The sequence below is a fragment of the Hydractinia symbiolongicarpus genome, chromosome 6, assembly GCF_029227915.1.
Source record: "Hydractinia symbiolongicarpus strain clone_291-10 chromosome 6, HSymV2.1, whole genome shotgun sequence".
NCBI lineage: Eukaryota > Metazoa > Cnidaria > Hydrozoa > Anthoathecata > Hydractiniidae > Hydractinia > Hydractinia symbiolongicarpus.
The window spans coordinates 21,093,261-21,113,913 of record NC_079880.1 but is presented as its reverse complement, the minus strand read 5'-3'; the positions used below and the strand labels follow the sequence as shown (position 1 = coordinate 21,113,913).

The following is a 20,653-nucleotide window of genomic DNA, read 5'->3' as shown; positions in this document are numbered from 1 at the left end:
ACTTTCCACATCCTTTTTGCAAAAATTCAGCCTAGGGAAACGACGGTAAAGTTTTGATGTTAAATTATTCTATTCTGTAAAATACCATTATTGTGAAAAGGAATGCAGAAAATGGCGGGAAAGTTAACAAAGTTGTTTTAAAATAAAAAAAACAATACGCATATATATTTTCTCTTTTAGATAAAATTATTTATAGTATATATTGAAACTTTCTACGTACAAAAATTTAAAAAATAATTTTATAAATTACATGCTGAAACAAATTTAATTGAACTTGTTTTAAAACGCCATTTTACTTTCCGCTATGAGAATTCAACAAACCATTTTTATGTTGATAAAAAACCGAGCACGAGATCATCCAAAACTAAGATAGCAACTCACACATGGCATAAAACCGATACAAAAAATATATCGCGAATTTGTCAGAACACATCAAGAATTCTTTTGCAACATTTTTATATTTTTCTATCGTCAAACCTGAAACTTCTACTCAAACTTTCGATGTAAGGAAATTTCTACAAGAAGACAGAACTTAAACAAGCACGCATCGTGACAAAAAGATGGCAACCTTGTTCTTAGGTTTACTTCCCTCTGGCAAGACATTTCTATTAAATCTTTTTGCCATCTTCAGTGTTGTCAGACACAGCTGTAGCTGTCTCCACATATTGTGGATATTCGTTTTGAAATTCAGGAATCAACTCTAACAGAATAAGCTCCAACGCAGCATACAACACGTGTCTAAAAAGAGGGACGGTGGTAAGTAAACAAACATCAGTGAACTCCATTTTAGATAGTGGTTTCAAAACATTGACAAACTTAAATTTGAAAAAGTGACATCGCTTTATTATTAACTATTTTAGGCCTGTGTGCAAAGCAGGGGTTAGCACATGCAACATAAACTGAGATTAAAAATTTGAGACATTATTTTCCAAAAAAAAAGAATTCATATTTTTATCGGACACAAACGGGTATCGTACATAGTTTATGAAAATAGACAAATTAACAATTAAATAAGCGAACACGTAAACAAACAAACAAATTAAAAAGTTAAAAATAAATTAAAGAGCAAATAAACAAATCAACAAGCAATTAAGCGAACACGTAAACAAACAAACAAATTAAGAAGTTAAAAATAAATAATAAAAAAATTAAAGAACAAACAAAGAAATCAACAAGCATATAGGCAATCACGATAACAAATAAACACGTAGGCAAATAAACAAACAAACATGAAAAGAAATACACACTTGTTGATGCTTTGATATTGCAGAGTATGCAATAAATTGTTGCAGCATTTTTTGTAGTTGTTTGGTCCCACACTCATCATTACAAGTTCTAAAATGAAGAGAAAATTTGAAATCCTGTTACAACCAAACTGTCATAGCAAAAAAGTCTAATTTAGCACATCCGTATTTTTTCAGTCTCAACAGAGAATGTTTCACCCCATTCAGATCTCTGATCATGACGGGCGAGTGTAATCCGTGTAAGTCATATTGAAGAAGAACTACTTTGTTCATCACTAACGTACTGCCTGGCAGTGAGCGAGATTCGATCCGCGGTCCAACGAACTGGGAGCCAGGCATTATGTTAGTGATAAACAAAGTAGTTCTTCTTAAATATGACTTGCAAAATATCGATTCAAATTTTCAAATAGATATCCAATCACTAACTTGGTATGATATCCATGATACGTCGGAGAGCTTCATTTTTCACTTTTATTCGTTCTTCTTGCGTTGGTGCCGGTTTTGACTCTTTTAGTTTGTCTTGCTCATCCCAAACAACATGGTAGAGATCTTTTAAATATTTGAAACACCTTTCTTGCATAAGCACCTCGTTCAACTCGCGACCAATCAACCTAATTAGAAAAATGTTGTGTTATCTTACAGAGTTAGGACAGGGAGAGGACTAAGTATGAGACTTTATTCAAGAAAAACAAGGTAAGTAAAATTTCTCGCGCCATTTTAAATGATTTCGCGTTGGTTTATTTTTACGATGCATGATTGATTCTCACTATTTTAAATATTATTATAATTTGAGTTGTAAATTCAATTTGTTCTTTTTTTTCTCTTTTACACTGGATAAAAAGTATAGTTCAAGATTGTTACCTCCAAAAAAGGACAGCTTATAAAAAAATAATTAAAAAACAAAGACAAAAAACAAAACAAAGAATAAAGATTAATTTGAATCAGCATTTTTTGTATAGATTAATTTTTGCGAATTCACAATCTGAATGATATCTCAGGATAAATTTTGTTCTTTTTCTATAAAACGTATATAAAGTAAAAAAAAATAATCATGACGGAAAAATTCCTTTTATTCCTGCCCTCCAGGCATATCAAACAAACTTTCGGATTATTTAAGGTAGTTAGATGCTATATCAACATGGCATTACCACTCTATTACTCCGCCTAAACTGAACAGAATAGCTTGTTGTACACGACCAAACGTTAACCAAGAACCATAAGATTTTAAAGCTTGACATGCAATAGACAGTACAGCATCTGTGAGGGGCCATGAAGATTGATAAAGGTCTTTCTCCCTTGCAATTGCTACAGCTAAACTTTCTTTCTCCTTGTGTAACTGGGCCGCAAGTTCCTGAAAAGAGAATGTTCATTCCATTGTATGCTATAATTTGCTCTTCTTACACATGGCAATTTTAAATACAATTTGTAAACTTTCTCCCTTCATTCAGTAACATTCAGCTCCGTTAATTTTTTACTTATTGGTAAACACAAGTTTACTTTTGGCGGAAAAAAACAATTACAGTTTCTCCTTTTTTAATTTTAAAGAAATAGCCTCGTTTTCAAAAAGAGACGACACTTCAAAAATAAACTGTTGTAAGAGGGTGAATTGCTTCCTTCCCAAAAATATAAAGTCTCTGCAATATCCGAGAAAGTAAATTTGGAAAGTCGTACCTCGATAATACAGGTGAAAATGTTGAAATACAACTTCATCGCATTATCAAGGTAAAAAAAATGGTAGACATCATGTTTAACACACGTGAATAAAACACAGACCAAAACCATATTATACCTCTGAGAATTTTGCTGCTATATTAATTGAATGACTGCTCTCATCATAAGCTGTTGTACCAGCACGTGACCTACCATCTGCGCGATAAACCTGATCTGCTGTTTCCATCTCCGCCTGTTCAGCTCCATCGCCAGCAGTTCTAGGACCGAGGGTCTGGTAAAAGTCCTTAACGTACGAATCATCGGGAACATAGAACGTAGGATGCTGTATGGGCTCGAAACTTGCGACTATATGGTCGTTGGTTGTTAAGAGTGGTTTCAGTGTATGGTATTCATTCACGAAGTGTGTGAAGAGTATGGTTGAATGTCTTTCCTGCATTAAGAGGAAAGAATAGTTAAAGGAATATTTTTTATAAGAAAATTCTAAGAGCAAATGAGATATGATGACGAGCGTAGAAGGGGATTATACATAAAAACACACATGTTGTATAAAAATAAAAGTAAGTGACGAGCCTAGTAGCCTGTGTTTAATACTTATTTGATGATTTTAGCACCATAAGTTTCTTATGTGGTTTCATAGACACGAAGAGGATTGTTCATGACATGATAATATTTATATTATTCAATGACTATGACTGAACAGATAAGTGGTAATTTTTTTTAAATCACGAAGGGGTAATTTACCAAATATTGTAATTGTAATCTTTTTTAGTCCAGATCGGTAAGTATCTCAAGTGACTTCAATTTACGGCAAATATAACACTTTATTCAAATTCGTGTCGGGAAACACTGTCTCATATCAAGACAGTGGTTAATTGTCAAGCAGCCAAAAACGGCTTTTAAATTTTTTGTAATAAATAACCCCACTAGTAAAAGTTTTTTCAAATTTTAAAGCACTTATTAATCTCTTTGTAATAACGTGTATACATACACTCGTTTCCTTTTACTTTATATGTATCAGTCATTAGCACATAGAAGGGTTTTCCCGTTGTACATATTTTAGTTCTCAGATTATCGCCTGCCGTTAATTCGCTACTTTGCACAGAGACAGAAAAAAATAATACGGCTATTATTAATACAGAGACAGTATAATAAAACTCTCTCAAACAGTGAGTACTATGGCGCGAATGTTGCTTTCAACATTGAACTTGAATGGAGAAGGGGATGTTGATAATGAAAGGAAATCCAGTATCCCTTACAAACTGCGTGGAAAACCAAGTGCGAAATTCGCTAAATTAGGTTAACACCTTGTATTCTTAAAATAAATAAGTTTTGACGGCATAATTTTTGATGGGAATAAAATTCTACACATTTTCGTATTAAAAAAGAAAAAACGTTTGAGTATACCTACCAAGCAATCAGTTTCGGAATAACCGAACATTCTTTGGACGACATAACCCTGTATAAAATACGGTGATACCGGATGGATTTTTACAACTGGGTATTTTCCACCTATGCAAGTAAAATTAAAAATTAAAATTAAGTTCAAACACAAGCAAAACTTAAGAAGTTGTGCTTTTTTTTCTTTTTAGTTCTAAAATAATATTTTTTTATATAATTTCTATTACGTTCACTCTGTCTACTTCAGATGTTAGTATCTCAAGTACCACAGGTAAAGTTTAACCACAGAACAATAAAGTACTTTAAAAGAACGGTCATTATTTCAACAGACAAATTCATTATAGAAAAAAAAATTAATTTAAAAACACGATTTAAGAATTATCTGGAACAAAATATATTTCTGAGATTTACCGGAAAATTTACAGTGTTTCTCTCTATCACATTTAATTTACTTTTCAAACTTACCCTTGCTAAAAAATAAATTGGCTACATGTGAAAGAACTTGAAAAGTTGTCTATAAAACTTTTTTTTTTTTTTTTGGAAAACCTTGATCAATTCTTAAGATATTTGACTTAGAATTTTCATAATTATGCTAATTAATGCATGACATCATGTATTAGAAAAAAACGAGGTGCTATTTTAAGGGTTCATCAAGTTATGTGGTGAAGATGTTTTCACCTATCCAGTTTGACATATTGAACATGTGTACATGGATATTAATACTTAGTTACCCTGATTATCATTCATACCAGCAATTGTTTATAAGCATCTAATCGATGATGACATTTCCGCAAAATTAACATAATGAACTTTTAATACTCATATATGGGAAACCAATAAGGATTACTCAAAAGAATAAAAAAATTCATAGACAATTTCTTTAAGCTCTTTTATATCAAATTAATTTTTTTGTGTGTGAATAAAGCTTTAAGAAGCTATAATATACTTTTTAAGGCTCTATTTTCATTAGACAATAATAGTTTTAATCTTTTTTTATGTACTTGCTTAGTAATTTCTTGAATGATTACTTTTGTGACGTTTCTATTAGGAAGCTGGTTACCAGTGAAGATTTGTTGTACTTTTGTCGTAAAATTTGTATATAGAAAATATCCCCCATACCCATGCATTACTTCACTGGAACAAAGAAAAATTACTTTAATACATTAAATAATTTAAGAAAAAACGTATCCATGTAACAAAACGAAACATTTTTTAAATGAAATTTTTAATTTCACAGAGGCGACCACGCTATTGCACTGTAGAGGTTAAAGATGCAATACAAAATAAACACGTCTACATGTTAATGGTCACACGCAAATATCAAACATGAGCATAAACAATGAAATAATGAATTTTGTAGACAAACATAAAAAAACCTTATTTACTGAAAAATCCCGTATCGACACTTTTTAGCATTTATTGATAAGTAACTTTGTGCCAAAAATCAACAAATTAATTAAAGAGCGGATCCAGAGAAAAGCTGTGACGTATGGACAGGCTGACGGACCCCAATTCATAGGTCGCTACGGTATTATGTCTTACAAATAAACTGAATAAAAAGAAAAAAAGTATAAGAAGTGGAGTTTTCATCTACTTTTAAGGACTCACTTGCATGGCCATCTGACGTCACTGTCACAACTTTCTGAACATTCTCTTTGTATATCTGCAAAAACAAGATGAAGTTCTCATTGCATGATTCATGTGACAACAAGAAAAATAATTTGTCTAGAACAAAAAACCATGGATGGAAATAACAACCATTTATTTCGTAATTAAAATTTTTCATTGCCATAACTTATGTCAATATTTCAGACAACATATCGGTTAAGCTAAAAACATGCAAAACGTTCGTATTAAGAACAGATTTTCTAAGTTTATTTAACTTTAACTCCATCAAAACAAGGGGTTTTCAAATGATTACATTACTTTACCTGTCTTTGGCCGATCTTCTTTACAGAGCCATCATCATGATCTACTGAACCAAGAAATTCTTTGTACTCACGACTGTTGCATAATTCTGGTCGCGAAACTAAACTCTAGCAAAAATAAAATAATATTTTAAACATTGACAGCCACTCAAGCCACCCTCACCCCATCATGTATCATGTATCATGACCAGTCAACCCTTTCACCATTTAAAGATCAAAAACATACCACTAAATAAGTTTCCAAAATCTTTCTTCTCCCTTCGATCACATCAGGGTCCATTCGACCAAACGGCATAGCGTATCTTCGGTTTGGCCGCAAGATTCCTTTCATATGTTTCGCCAAGTGTCCATGTGTGAGACGGTTGTGTAGAAACAAAAACTCCCTAGAAGAAAGATGTTTTAGCAGCTAAATATCCATGTAATGCATTGATTGATTATCAAGAAAATAATTTTGATAATTTTTTGATAATGCAGTTATTAAAGTCGTGCTAATACTTGAAACAGTGAGTTATAAAATTTTCTTGCTAATTTTACTATCTATAACTAGAAACCTAATGCAATTTTCAATTAATCACCACCTAAATCCATGCCAAGTTAGGTGAAAAATGTCTTGTCACTTAAACTAATCCAGGCCAAAAATCTCATTTCAGCCAATTAATTAAATTAATACAATATTAGAAGGTACAAATAAAAAGAAAATAATTATTCAAATACATAAATATATCTTTTTAAAAACATAAAAGTCCATTTCATTAAAAATTATTATAAATCATTGCGTTCAAACAAGTAAGCACCCCTATCTCTTCCAAGAAGTTTTTAATTTCTTCAGAATTAACTAAAAGTCTATCTAAAACTACTTAGGAAATTTGTCCAATGTGTGTTTAACAGACCTAATTTGAACTTCCTTACTTGCATATACAGACATCAAAAAACTATTTTATCATTTTATTTGAATTTTTCTCAACATCCTAATTAATCAGAAGAAAAGAATGTGGAGGCAAATTAATGTTTGCAAATTTGCCTTATATTCGCAAACTTAACTCTGTATTTTTCAGCAAGCATGAAGAATTTTTTACCTCGCATTTTATCTTACTTCTAGTCCGTTGATAAATAGAATTATAAGGAAAACAATAGCTATTTGGGATTAGCATTCCACAATCTTCATAAACATGTGCACATTTGCAATGTTTTTTCTCTTTTTTTCACAATTTTCAAAGTCATATTCACAAACTTAAATTCTTTTCCCCATTTTATCTGCCAAGCATTTCTTCTCTTAATGCATCTGTTGCTATTATTGAAAACAGAAATGAGGTTTGCAAATCACAAACACAACTCATGATAAGCATACATACCTGTATCTTCTTTTAATTTCTCTAATTAATGGCACAGAGTCCATAGAAGTAGCCTCATTTTGAGTAAGGCTTTTCTGACTACCAGCTTCACGTAACTGCTTTTGGTAAATGTCAGGCCAAATGCGAATATCATACTAGAAGAAGTATTTTTAAACAAAATTACGCAGTAGTAAAAACAATGCAGTACATTAAAAATTAATAAGGTAGTTGTTGTTTTACATTTATGGGAAAATCTTAGTCTGTTTATAACGTTTGCCATTACATTTGAATGTTACCAAATTCATGGTCACAATCAAGCAGAAAAATCGTAGTGTGTGATAGCATGTTTAAAACTTTTGAAAACTTCGAATTTACTTGTAGTTTAAATCCTAACCAATCGTTTATCACATAAACTTTACATATCTCACATGGTTAAGGTTAACTGGTTAAGTTTAAAAAAATTCTTAGATAGAATTTAAAAAAACTTAAGTCTTACGTGAATGTTGTACAGGGTATATTTATTGATACCAGGCTCCCATCCCTTTTCAGATGCAACTTCTGTGGATGGTATAGATATCATCTGAATTGGATATGACCAAGCTGCAGGTATCTTACTCGGATGTGGCATCACAACATTTCCCTCAAATACAGGAATAAATACATTGTCATCTTTTTTTACACTGACTTTTTCATCAACGAATTCTGCAGACTTAACTGATCGTGACTCAAGCGGTAAATCTTTCTGAGTTACTTCAATTGCCTTTGATAAAGGATCAACAAATGGTTGAGCATTTGTAGAATTATGACCACAAGGTGCATACTCATCAAAATATTCTTCGCCTTCTTCAACTTCTAAAGCCTCTTCAATGAAATTCTCAACAAAACTGTCAGGTGCGTTCATACTAGATTCATTGTCCGGAAGGCTGTTAAATTTTGTAACAGATGTAGAAATGGAGGATGTCTCAAGGTGAGTAAAATCGCCGGACTGAGTGCGATTACCTTTAAAAATGCCCTTTTTCTTTCTGTTTTGACGTGAAGCTTTACTTTGGTGTCTTTTACTTTTATCTTTATGATTTGTTTTTTTATTTTTTGTGGCAGAAGGCAATCCATTTTTAAAAAGTTTAAAAAATTTATTAGAGGAGCTTGAAGATTTTTTTCTTTTTTCTGTAAATACATCATCATTTTTATGGGAGGAAAAACTGTGCTCAAAAGCAGTTTTGAAAGTAACAACAGAAGCAGTCCGATGTATTTTAGGCAAACCCTGAATATCTTCAATGTCATCAAAGCTCAAAGAATTATCACTCAAATTGCCAGAATTGTTTGAATGCCCGGAAAGTGAGGACAAAATATCATAACTATCGCTTTGAACATCTACTTCTTCAGGAATGTAATTCACACTACTTTCCATAGTTTCTGCAGAAGCTAGCAGTGTACCCGAACTGTAGCTATGATCCGAATAATCTTCTGTTGAATCAGAGCAAGAAGCAAACGATTGGTCATCTAGAGCTTCATAACTATTTGATTCAGTTTCTGTTTCTGCATAATAATAATGTTCTCCATTTAATCCACATTCATGTTCAATCACTTTATCTTTTGGATTAAGTAGCATTTGTGCTCTATCATTTTCAAATGGGCTAGCCAGCAATGTCATTTCTATACATGTGGGACATGATGGGGCTACTTCATAAAATGCCCCATCAGTACCTGAACTATGAATTTTCACAACTTCATCCTTAGGCTTTAAAACTGGATCCATTTTGTTATCTTGAGCTGATAAAGTTTGTATTTTTTTAGTTGCATCTACAATGGGCACCGCCTCAATAACTGTGATATTTGAGGCTTGAAAGTCACTGTGACTGGCACCTTGTGAACAGGTGTTAAGACAAGAAGTTGGTAATGTTGGACGAATTGACTTAACCTTAGCCTTCAATTTTTCAGAGATTTCATCTTGCTTTCGAGGCATTTCAAGGAAGCTATTTTTGCGAAAAATCTTAGCGGAAGATGGAGGACATACATCCCATGTTTCTTGGTTATTTGAAGCAATATGCAGCGATTTTTCCTTTGATAAACTTCTTGATGTGTTGCCACTATCATCAAGCTCTGTCATATTTTTTCTTGTGCTGTCTCTTACTGAAGATTTTTTGGTTTTACGAGGCTTCTTAATTCTAATCTCATGATCCCGTGCTGATTTTGAACCATACACTGGAGCTGAAGTTATGCTTCTATCTAAGTTATCAAATCGAATTAGTTCTTTATCATTCTCCTTTCGAGACTTTTTCCTGGCAGAAGTTGAGGCAGGTTTTACAGCCTTCATTTCACCCTTGTCACTCTCTTCGATTGTGTCTTCAAGAGGAGCTTTAGAAACGCTAATAACTTCAAATGATTCTTCTTCGTTTTCAATTTCTTTCAATGCATCGTTCCAAGCTTTTATTACTACAGACAATGGCACTGAAGGTTCCAATATATCGATTATAGCTTCATTAACAAAATGAGGATCTGTAAATTCTTTTACTAGCGGTTCCAGAAGTTGTATAGCTAAAACTTCTCTCAGCATGAATCGGCCACCTTCACAAGAAAATGCATCATTGGGAAGGAATTTAAAAAGTAAAATATCAAGTAAAGTCTTTAGATAATCCATCTCATTTCCTTTGCTGTAAGTTGCAATATGTTTAATCACACCCTCTTCATAAAGCTCCGTAATACAAGTCGAAAAGTCACTCTCGCTTATACCTGGGTATTTCTTTTGCACTATATTTCGAAAATCATCAAACACTTTAATATGCCATTGAAACATTCGGATTAAATTAACAGTAGCATCATGAATATTCGCTTTTTCCAACTGCAAATAAATCTCAGTTACAATATACTCCAAAGAAATACGAACTTCAGCAATAAAATCTTCTTCATCTGGGCCAAGGTATTCATACCATGTTTTAACAAAGTCTCGAATGATTGAGTCAATAAATTTTTGTATAATCTTAGCAATAGGCTTTGGAAATATTTTTAATCCTTTGTGATTTCTTTTGTTCGAGTAATCCTCTTCATCTAATGTTGTCACACGTTTTGGTACACCTAAAACAACAATAACCTTTTAATTCAGCTGTTGTTCACGTATTAGAACATGCAAATACAAAACAAAATACAACTGCCAAACACAAGTTTGTTGATGAGAAAAAGGCAAATAACATGTCATGTCAGCAGTTTTAGGTTGAATTAGTAAAGGCTGATCACAGTTACAATTTATAACAAACTTAGTTTTGATAATACCACCATGAAGAACAGGAAAGTTTACAGTATATTTAATTCATAATACCCCCTCTCTAATTTCACATTTTACCAAGCAAATAACATATAATTTAAGCCCTCTTTAAAAAAAACATAACAGCCTTTTTAATTCAGATCAGACTTTAGTAATTGCTAATGTAAATGCTGTCATAGAAAAGTAAAAATAAATAAATAAATAAAAATATAAAAAAAATGCAAGCAGAAGTTATTATCCTCTGGCTATTAATCCAGCAGAACTTTAGAATGGACTTCCTTTTTCACAACAAGACTAGTTTAGTGCAGTGGTACTAAATTGTAAATTCTGTTTCCAAAAGAAAAAATTTCTTATAAAGTGTGGCTAGGGAATTTTAAAGGTTGTTTAGTAGACCTGTGTGTGTGTACAGAATTTTCACAGGCAGAGTATTGATGAGCTGATGGCTTTTGCCAACTCTGAAAACTGCTAAAAAATTTGTCACTGGTTGCAGAACTTGTATTTTTTAACTTTTTTGTTTGTTTGTGGCGTTTGGCAGTTTTTAAACAATTTAATCATTTATACTGTGAAATATTTTGCGCAAACCACAAACTTCCTACAAAAACTTCTTACAGAAACTGGTTTATTTCTTAAAAATATTTACTAAAAAGGCTAAAATATTGAAAATAAATTTAACAAAATTGTATCTTTCTTGAGTTGGCCTTAAGTTAAAAATCATACTTGGAAAAAAATTTAGAGCACTTTGCTTTCTCTGTGTACTAGCAAAGTCTTATTGATCAAGAAAAAATGTTAGAGCTGAGATATAAGACATATTATGTTGTTATATACAGAAATAAAACATAGGCAGCGAAGCAGGAATAGGAATTATAGGAATTATACTTATTTAACAGTAATAACTACATTTAAGGTGGCAGTAACCCTTTTTTAGCTGAATTATTTACTTAGTGTTTTATTTATACCTTTTTCTTTTTACTATTTCCTAAAAATATATATACCTTTTTCTTTTTACTATTTCCTAAAAATATAGGCCCTAATACATAATAAAATGATTTTAATTTAACACCAAAATTGCTATGTCAGCAGAAATTTCTATTTAAAAATATATTATAAACAAGAATAAAAATCGGCTTCTACAAGCTCCAGCTTTTTTTACAATCTCGTTACTTTTCATCAGCTTCTGTTTTTAAATGAATGGGTTAACCCTGTTAAAACGGTGTGCAGACTTTTCTTGTTCATTCATATTTTTTTAACAATAGCCTTTTGATGAATTGTTGAAGTTAAATATTTTTGGTGAAAGATAATAGTATTATTGTCCTAAAATCAAATGTGTTATAACAGAAAAAATATAAATATAGAGTCTGAAAATAACCTTTTGTAACAAATTATGTGAAAAAAAAATCCGATTTTTAAAAGGGTTACTGCCACCTCAACATAATTGTTTTTTTTTTAATGTATCAGCTGATCTACATCCTGTAAAATAAATGAAACATACCTATTCCAAAGTACACAAGAAACTTGAAGAATCCATCCAGACGAAGTTGTGTGTTCAATGTGTAACAAATATAAGTCACCACTGTTGTAACGGTGAAAACAAGGATGAAGGTATAAAGACCAAATTCAGAGTAACAAAGCAGGATCAACAAACCAGTCACAATGAAAAGTTTATAGTCTGCTAACTTAACAGGTAATTCAATCATGATGATAGTCCTAAAAGAAAATTTAATAAAGATAAAAACAAAAGAAATAAATTGAATAAAAAAAGCATAAGACTGATCTAATTTTTGTATTCAGAGAAAACGGCCATCATTTGTTACAAAAAATAGACATATATCTCAAATTTTGTTTTAAATAATGCTTTTAGGATTAGGACAAATTGTTAAGGAGATACCAGCGTTTAAAAATGTTGCTGATGTTGGCAAAACTCTCCAATGCACAAGAAATTCATTTTCAACCTGTTGGCTCTCTTGTTTAAAGCTTGAAAGGCTGATCAGGGTATTGTACAGGATCAGGTTATTTGACCAAGGGTTACAAAAATATTACAGGTGAATTGACCCAGCTTATTTCTACCCATTTCCAAGATATTAGGCCTCAAACAAAGGTATGCAACACAATGGCTTTTTTCTACTTTTTTGTTTCTTACTTACATCAAAGAATATAGTATATATTAACGTCACAAAATAACATCAATAAAGTTAGTAACAAATAAGACATTTTTTAACTGACTTTGTCCCCACTTTGCACATTTCAGATGGAATTACTGTATTACTATATAGATATCAGAGCTTAAATTAGCAGGTGGCAACAAAATAATCATTAGCAAGGGATAAATGATTAGTAGCCTACAGACCATGGCTGAAAAAAAAAATTTTTTTTTTTCTCTATTGTTAGGAATTATTTGTGCAGTGATTTTATAGTTAAATCACACATACGGAGTAGTGTGATATGTTGGTTTCCCTTTCATCGTGGGGGCTGCGGCGACGGTCTTCAGGAAAGTTTTATCACACTGGATTCAAGTCATTGTTATTGCTCATTTCACTGGATTAAAAATTGCCTACTATTTTCTTGCAGAAACTGAAACCTGATGCTGTTGTGCTTTTCTGATATTGAGAAGAAACCTTTATCTTTAGCTGTTTTTACTGAAGTATAGCGCTTGGTTAAGATGAAGAAAGAAGTTGTTGTTATAATATGTATTTTGCTTATTTAAGAATGGTAGCTCAGAATTTGTGTGTTGTATAATTTATTGTGTTTCATCTGGACAATGTTGTATTAACATATAAAGTTTCAACTTTATGAAAAATATAAAGTTTATGTTTTTTATTTTATTTTTTCACATGTGCTCTCACAAAAACAAAACTTATATTTGATTTTGCTTTCTTTCTGCATATTCTTTTGAAAAAGCTATCACGCTCAGAGGACAAAATTTGCATACAAAAACCATGTGTTTTTTAAATGAAACTTTTGTTTGAAGTGATATATTATTTGATAAAAATATTAAAGCAGCCGTAGGGTTAAAATCTTAATCAACACGGCAGGGGTTGGTTTTATCCTTAGCTAGTTTTTCTTCTTCTTTTGACAAATCATGTTTTAAATAGTTTTATGAACAATTTGGCTTGAATTTTATCCTGCCCCCCTCAATTACAAAATATTGTATCTTATCGCATAGATTGAAATGTTTTTTCATTATGTGTGATTTCAAACTGATGCGGTTTCTTGTTCTAATTCAAATCCTGGATATGTGGACCAAAATGGTTGAAAGTGTCAGCCAAAAAACATCTGATTTTGCATGGGTTAATCTAGGAAGATTCATTTATTGATCTCCGATTAGGAAGCAAGCACATGTGTCAATATAAGAAGACAAAAAAATATCTTTTTCCACCCTTTTCGATATATAAACAGGATATGAATTAAAAAGAGGCAAAGAAAATTTTATTTTTACATTTTCAAAAAGAAGGTCTTTGGGATGTTATAAGTATACACAAAGATAGGAATTTACAAAGCCTTTAGTTTTAGTTTGATGTTTTAGTCACAACTGTTTTGTCTTCTTTTTCCCTCCTTTGTATTTTTTTTATTTTTACTTTTACTTCTTATGTTGCAATCATAGCAACAAATGCTATTACATCTTCTTTATATGTAATTGAAAAGATCAAATGTTGAAAATACTTCAAGCACAAAGTTTATAGAAATTGTAAATAAAAGCAACTAAAAATATAATAATAAACTTTAGTGTACTATCTTGATTTTTATCTTGAAGGAATAAAAACATAAAAACAACTTGTGTCACACACACCAAAATAGTTCACATGAAAACTATCAAAACAGGTCCGTAGAAAATTGATACAGCACCGTACAGGTTGCTTGAAAATGACAATAGAGTTTTGTAATCAATTTATGGTATTATCTCAGGCAACTTAAACGAATATTAGCGAAAAACATTAAAAAAAAACCAAAGCATTCTACAAATACAAATACGAAAACGAAGGATACAGTAAGGCCAGTGCAAGACTGAGATAGTAACATTCAAGATCATTAAAAAACTGCTTATATGTTTAACAAATGCTTCACCTCAGTTTTTACACAAGAATTATTGACAGCTTCCTGAGCCTAGCCAAATGTATTTTTGTCTGCAACAAACTAAATGCATTATTACCAAACAAATCACCAGGCCCTGACAAAATATATCCAACTGTAGTAAAGAAAATGTCATAGGAACTATGTGAACCATTGTCAATATTATTTAAGGAAAGCATTAAAACAAAAATTGTACCTAAGGATCGGTTGAAAGGAAACATTACCCCAATTTTTTAAAAGGTATCAAAATGGCTAGTTAGCAATTATAGATCAATTAGTCTGACTTCACAAATCTGTAAAGTACTCTGGTCAATTGTAATGACTTGTTAGTATTGTAATGACTTTAGTTAACACTTGAAAACAACAACTTGTTTAAAGAGTCTCAGCTGGGTTTTTGAAAAAATAGATCCTGCTTAACAAGTCATTAACAGAATCACTGAATATCAAGATCAAGGCTATCCTGTTGATGTTGTACTTAAGTAAAGCTTTTAATGAAGTACCCCATAAGAGACTGCTTAAAAAACTCTTAGCACATGGAGCTGGACTGACTCCTGGTTATTTGTGAGAGAGCAGAGGGTAGTTTATTTCTAGTACAGAATCAGCTTGGTTACCAGTGCTTAGTGGTGTACACCACAGGGATCTTTTGGGGGACCTGTTTATATTTTACGTTAACGACATAGATGAGGACGTAATCCATCATGTTCTCAAATTTACGGATGACAAAAAAGTTATTTTCCAAAGTGAAAAACAGAAGTAATAGAGATCAACCACAAAATGATCTTGAAACTATGCTTAATTGGTCAATAGACTGGTGTATGCTTTTCAATTTTAATAAATGTATTGTCTACACATTGGTTGGAACCAATACCCTGAGTACTATATTAATAACCACCGAAGCTGTAGAAGTTGAAAAAGACCTTGGTGTGTATGGTGTGCAGAAGAAGCAAACAGAACCTTGGGTGTCATTAAACAAGACCTCATGTTAAATAAATAAATCATGGAAACCATTCCTGCAAAAAGATATTAACAACATAGAAAAGGTCCAAAGAAGATTTACTAAGATGATCACAGGTATTGGTATTAAAATTTGAACCTAGACTTTTTTGAACTGAGTGAGAATTAACTAGCAAGGGGATACTCAAAAAGATATGGTGCCTCATAGTAGTCTGGATAAAAGAAATTTTCATTTGTTTCTTGGGTTATTAACGAATGGCACATTCTACCAGAGAAAGCAGTGTCTGCCACTTCAATAAACATTTATTAAACATTTTTAATTTAACAGTTTTTTCAACCACATTTCGAGACTGTTAGGGGGCTTTATACAAGCCAAAGAAGACTGCCTGCCCCAGTTCTAAAAGCACCACCAATGTTGGCCTACTGAAGACCATACCAGTGGATCTGGTAAATGAAGTTAACTAACAAGATGTCAAATTTTATTACTTTGTGCTAATACCTAAGGAGATTTTATTTTCGAAAATTTAAATGATGAAAGTCACAGTTATGAGAAAATAATTATATACTGCATTGTTTTATTGCGAAGCTTTTGTTAAATCACTCACATAGCTTACGCAAAGATCATTAAAGTAATTGCGATAAACTTAAAAAGTGCTTTTGACTTTGGTGAAAGGGTTTGTGTAGCGCGTAAACCAGTCTTTTTCAAGAGAGAGGTGCAATTGCATTTGCACGCCTTGGCACACACCTAAATCGTTTCGAAGTGTGATTAATCGCACACCTGAAAAATAAACATTGAGTTTTTAAAATCAACCTATAAAATCCTTTTTTAGCGTGCAATGGCAATTTTTGGAAACTCGTCAGACAAAATGGCGTAAACCAGTCTTTTTCAAGAGAGAGGTGCAATTGCATTTGCACGCCTTGGCACACACCTAAATCGTTTCGAAGTGTGATTAATCGCACACCTGAAAAATAAACATTGAGTTTTTAAAATCAACCTATAAAATCCATTTTTAGCGTGCAATGGCAATTTTTGGAGACTTGTCAGACAAAATGTCTGCCATCTGTTTTTTTGTGATTTTAAATTCAAGCTTTAATGGCATTTTAAGCTCTTTATAGTTGTCTTGTAAAAAATTTTATAGTTGTCTTGTAAAAAACTTAAAAAAAAATAAAGAAATAAAAAAATCATTAACAATAACAGATTATTATTTTAAGTGATGATTTTCGTGATCCATTGTTAGCGTTGTTATCAGTCACTGTTCAACTTATTGTAATTTAATTTATATACATTAAATATTTTTAGTTTCACAAGTAGTGACAAAGTTTAATTAATGACTTAAATACTCACAATTTTTTGGACATGGGTTTTAATTCACGGCCGTGAACTTTGTTTAGAACATACCTTTGTGTGTTTCCCACGGCAAAAGAAAATCCCTTTGTGGTGTACAAGGATAAAAGAATTGTGTTCTTACTTTCCTGTATTAAAATATTTTGAGTTTTTCAGGTTCAATATTGCATGCACAGAAATTTTGTATTATCGCCTGCTTAAAATAGTACGATGACCTATGATGATTAAATATATAGTTTTTACAAGTGAATGTTTTTTTACAATAAGTGTCATGCTGCACACTTGCCGTCCTGCTCCAGTTAAGCATGATACATTTACGTTATTATTCAATAAAATTTTGTTTAAAATCATAAAAATAGTTTCTTTAACATAACATTTACAACTTTTCTTTTTTGACACAAACAAACTTTTTCGTATTTAAACTTTTAAAACACGATCTAAAAATGCATTTTTATCGCTGCTCTTCGTTCTTAAACTTTTAAAATACAATCTAAAAAAGCAATTCTATTGCCGCTTTTCGTTTCTAAACTTTCAAAACGTGATCTAAAAAAGCATTTCTATCGCCTCTCTTTGTTCTTAAACTTTTAAAATATGATTCAAAAAAACATTTCTATCACAGTTTTTCGTTCTTAAATTTTTAAAACGCGATCTGAAAAAGCATTTCTATTGCCGCTTTTCGTTTTCGTTAAAATACGATTAAAAAAAACAATTCTATAGCACCATTTTTTGTTTCCAAACACAATCTAAAAAAGTATTTCTATCGCCGTTTTTCGTTCATTTCTATTGCTTCTCATTCTTCAACTTTTAAATTAAAGTTTCAATCTTTGTTAAAATATAATTAGTTCTATCACTTAAAAACTTTATTTGGCCGCGCAACCACCAATGCCTTCTTGCTAGTCTATTAGTTCCTACGCAAAATTTTTATTTAATAAGCTCTTTGTGTCACATTGGTAGAGTTGATAACATTTACAATTATGCTATTAGGAATAATTATGTGCACACTATATAACAATAGTTACGCACAGTTATAATAAGAGAATATATAGCTACAGTAATTTTTTTCAATTGCTTTTGATTTAAATTGTTATTAAAGCAATAAAAATTTAAAAATTATATAGCACTCAAGTAAAACAATTGCCTTATGACGAACACAATTTTTTTTATATGATTGTGAAACTTATGATGCATTGTGACACCATAGATCACGTCTTCCACGATAGCATTATTTCACCTTTGAGCACAAAGATTGTTGTCGTGAGTGTCGCGCATGATACATGATACAGGATGTTAGGTTTCCTGATAGCGGAACTGTAGATTTCCGTCTTGGTCAGACACTTTCAAATCTCAAAATTATTAAATAGTCCTGATCCTTTTAATCCACGAGCAAGTCTATTCATAGCCAACCTAACCATTGTAGCTAATTCAATGACTCCAGACTTAGTTAAAAGAACTATGTAGACATAAATCTCTTTTGCCTGCCCCTTTCTTCATTGGTAACCAGGTCTTACACAAGAAATCCAGCCATGCGGTTCTTAACTAATGTGAAGGTGAACACCAACAGAGCATGGATAAAGCAAGTCTGCAAAACTGCACTTACAGACGAAACAGACATTTTATCATGGATTTAATTGTAGATAATTTCTTTATTTGACAAAACAGTTGGAAACCATAGCAGGTTATGTTTCTTTATTCAAACAATTTTAAACCAACGTGCAGTGCATAATATCTGCTTATTAAAGATGGATCCATAAAAGAGGCGTACATCAATAAAAAAATTTAAACACCTCACAGTGGCTTGAATGGAATTTATTTCTTCATGGTGAAATTACCTATGGCAAAATAGTACCTGCATGCTAGATTTAGCCTAGCTACTGTCTGTGTAAGAACATATTTCTACAAAATTATAGTTTACTGGTCTTAAGAGATGATATATAGTTAAAACCATAAAATTATGTAGCGAGTGGAGCTGCCAAAATCGATACCAAAAGCATTTGTTTAGATAATCACATAATATAGACATTATTCTCAGAACTGGGTTAACATGCCTAAAATTTTCTGATCATTATCAACAAAAATGGCCAACATAATTAAATTTAGCACCAAAATTTATGGAAACATGCAAATTTTTAAGTTTATACACTTAGTACAACTGCCCCTATTAGTAGCCAAACTTTTGATGTTTTATGAAGAATGACCCCACAAATTACCTGCAGTGAATTTTTTTCACTGCAGTTAAGCTTGGTTCTCACTATGGGCTAACGATGAGCTAACCATATTGCGCCATAGCCCATAGTGTGAACATAAAAGTAACTGCTTAGTTCCCTTGAACTCATCGTTAGCTCATCATTAGCGGATTTTTTTAAATCAATATTTTTTTACTAACAGTGAGATAATCTCACTTTCAGCAATCTTCAAAGGAAGCCGACATAAATCGTGGTCTAAGCAATTTATGATTTTAAAAATAGTAGTATGCTTCGTTGTAAAAGGTCATTTTAAAACTAAAATGGCTGACAGAATTAAAAAAATGACATTTAGAACAGAAGGAGAATAGTTGGCGCCCAGGGTGTGAAAGATTTTCCCTCCCTGGATCCAAAGCTGTTTCATTTTCGTAATTTTGTTAATTCCTTTCTTTCTAGGCTACGCCGTCCTCTTCGAAGTAGTAATAATAACAAGACTTTCTTTCTATCTTTCTTTTTCATTCTTTCTAGCATTAGATTCGGCTACATAATAGCTAACGATGCGCCGTACTGTCAACGTGAAACAAAAACATTTGATACCCACAGCTCAAAAGTTGAGATTGGCTAACACATTATGCGCACTATGGTTAGCTCATCTTAAGTCCATAGTGAGAACCAAGCTTTATTAGACAGCTATACTTATGGTCAAACTCTTATAAAATTTGAAAACTTCAAATTACAATAAAACCTGTTCTAATAATCTTTTGATATTCAAAATTTCCTATGTTATATAATTTTTGCTGACAAATCCAAATATAGCTACCACTTATTTTCTCAAAAGTTACCTGTTTTTTTTTTAGTTAATTTGATAATGTTAACCGGATCCGAGAATAGGATAGACATTTACCTTTTCCTCTCTTTTAGCTCTATTTAAATATATCACAAACCACATAACATATTATATTGCTTAAATTCGATTTCAGTTTCACTTTTCTTTTAGCTATGGGTACTTTTCCTGTCTTGTGATCAGAGGGATTAACAACAAAAGTTGCGGGTTATTTTTGTACCACGATCCAGCTGAGTTACGCGATTGGGTTTATTCAATTCGTGCACTCAATCAGTCCGTTAAACTTCGCAGGGCCAACTTGTCCCCGGGCTCTTTTTCCGTTTCTTTGGGATTTCAGAGAAAATCATGTTACCTTACCTTAAAATTAATTTTTGTGTGTACTTAAATTCGCGAAGACAAAATATCGTTTTCGCGAGGATTCACTTTCGCGAATC

At 31.8% G+C, this 20,653-nt stretch overlaps 1 protein-coding gene across 1 annotated transcript; it reads right to left on the bottom strand.

Annotated features, from left to right (window-relative positions):
• Positions 1–179: 179 nt before the first annotated feature.
• Positions 180–20,526, bottom strand: LOC130647509 (uncharacterized). The gene is made up of 13 exons (XM_057453386.1): positions 20,280–20,526; positions 12,321–12,535; positions 8,069–10,644; positions 7,594–7,727; positions 6,468–6,624; positions 6,245–6,349; positions 5,922–5,976; positions 4,324–4,424; positions 3,034–3,345; positions 2,393–2,595; positions 1,671–1,855; positions 1,248–1,335; positions 180–738 (listed from the first exon to the last, which is right to left on the bottom strand). Exons 2-13 carry the CDS (start codon positions 12,523–12,525, stop codon positions 609–611), a joined length of 4,251 nt encoding a protein of 1,416 aa, XP_057309369.1. The 5' UTR covers positions 12,526–12,535; positions 20,280–20,526; the 3' UTR covers positions 180–608.
• Between the last annotated feature and the right edge of the window lie 127 nt (positions 20,527–20,653).

Coding starts and splice junctions, on each gene's coding strand:
- LOC130647509 (XM_057453386.1), bottom strand. CDS start 12,525: ATGATTGAATTACCTGTTAAGTTAGCAGACTATAAACTTTTCATTGTG. Junction 5,977..6,244: donor AGAAGATCGGCCAAAGACAG/GTAAAGTAATGT, acceptor TTGTTTTTGCAG/ATATACAAAGAGAATGTTCA. Junction 2,596..3,033: donor TAGCAGCAAAATTCTCAGAG/GTATAATATGGT, acceptor TTCTCTTTTCAG/GAACTTGCGGCCCAGTTACA.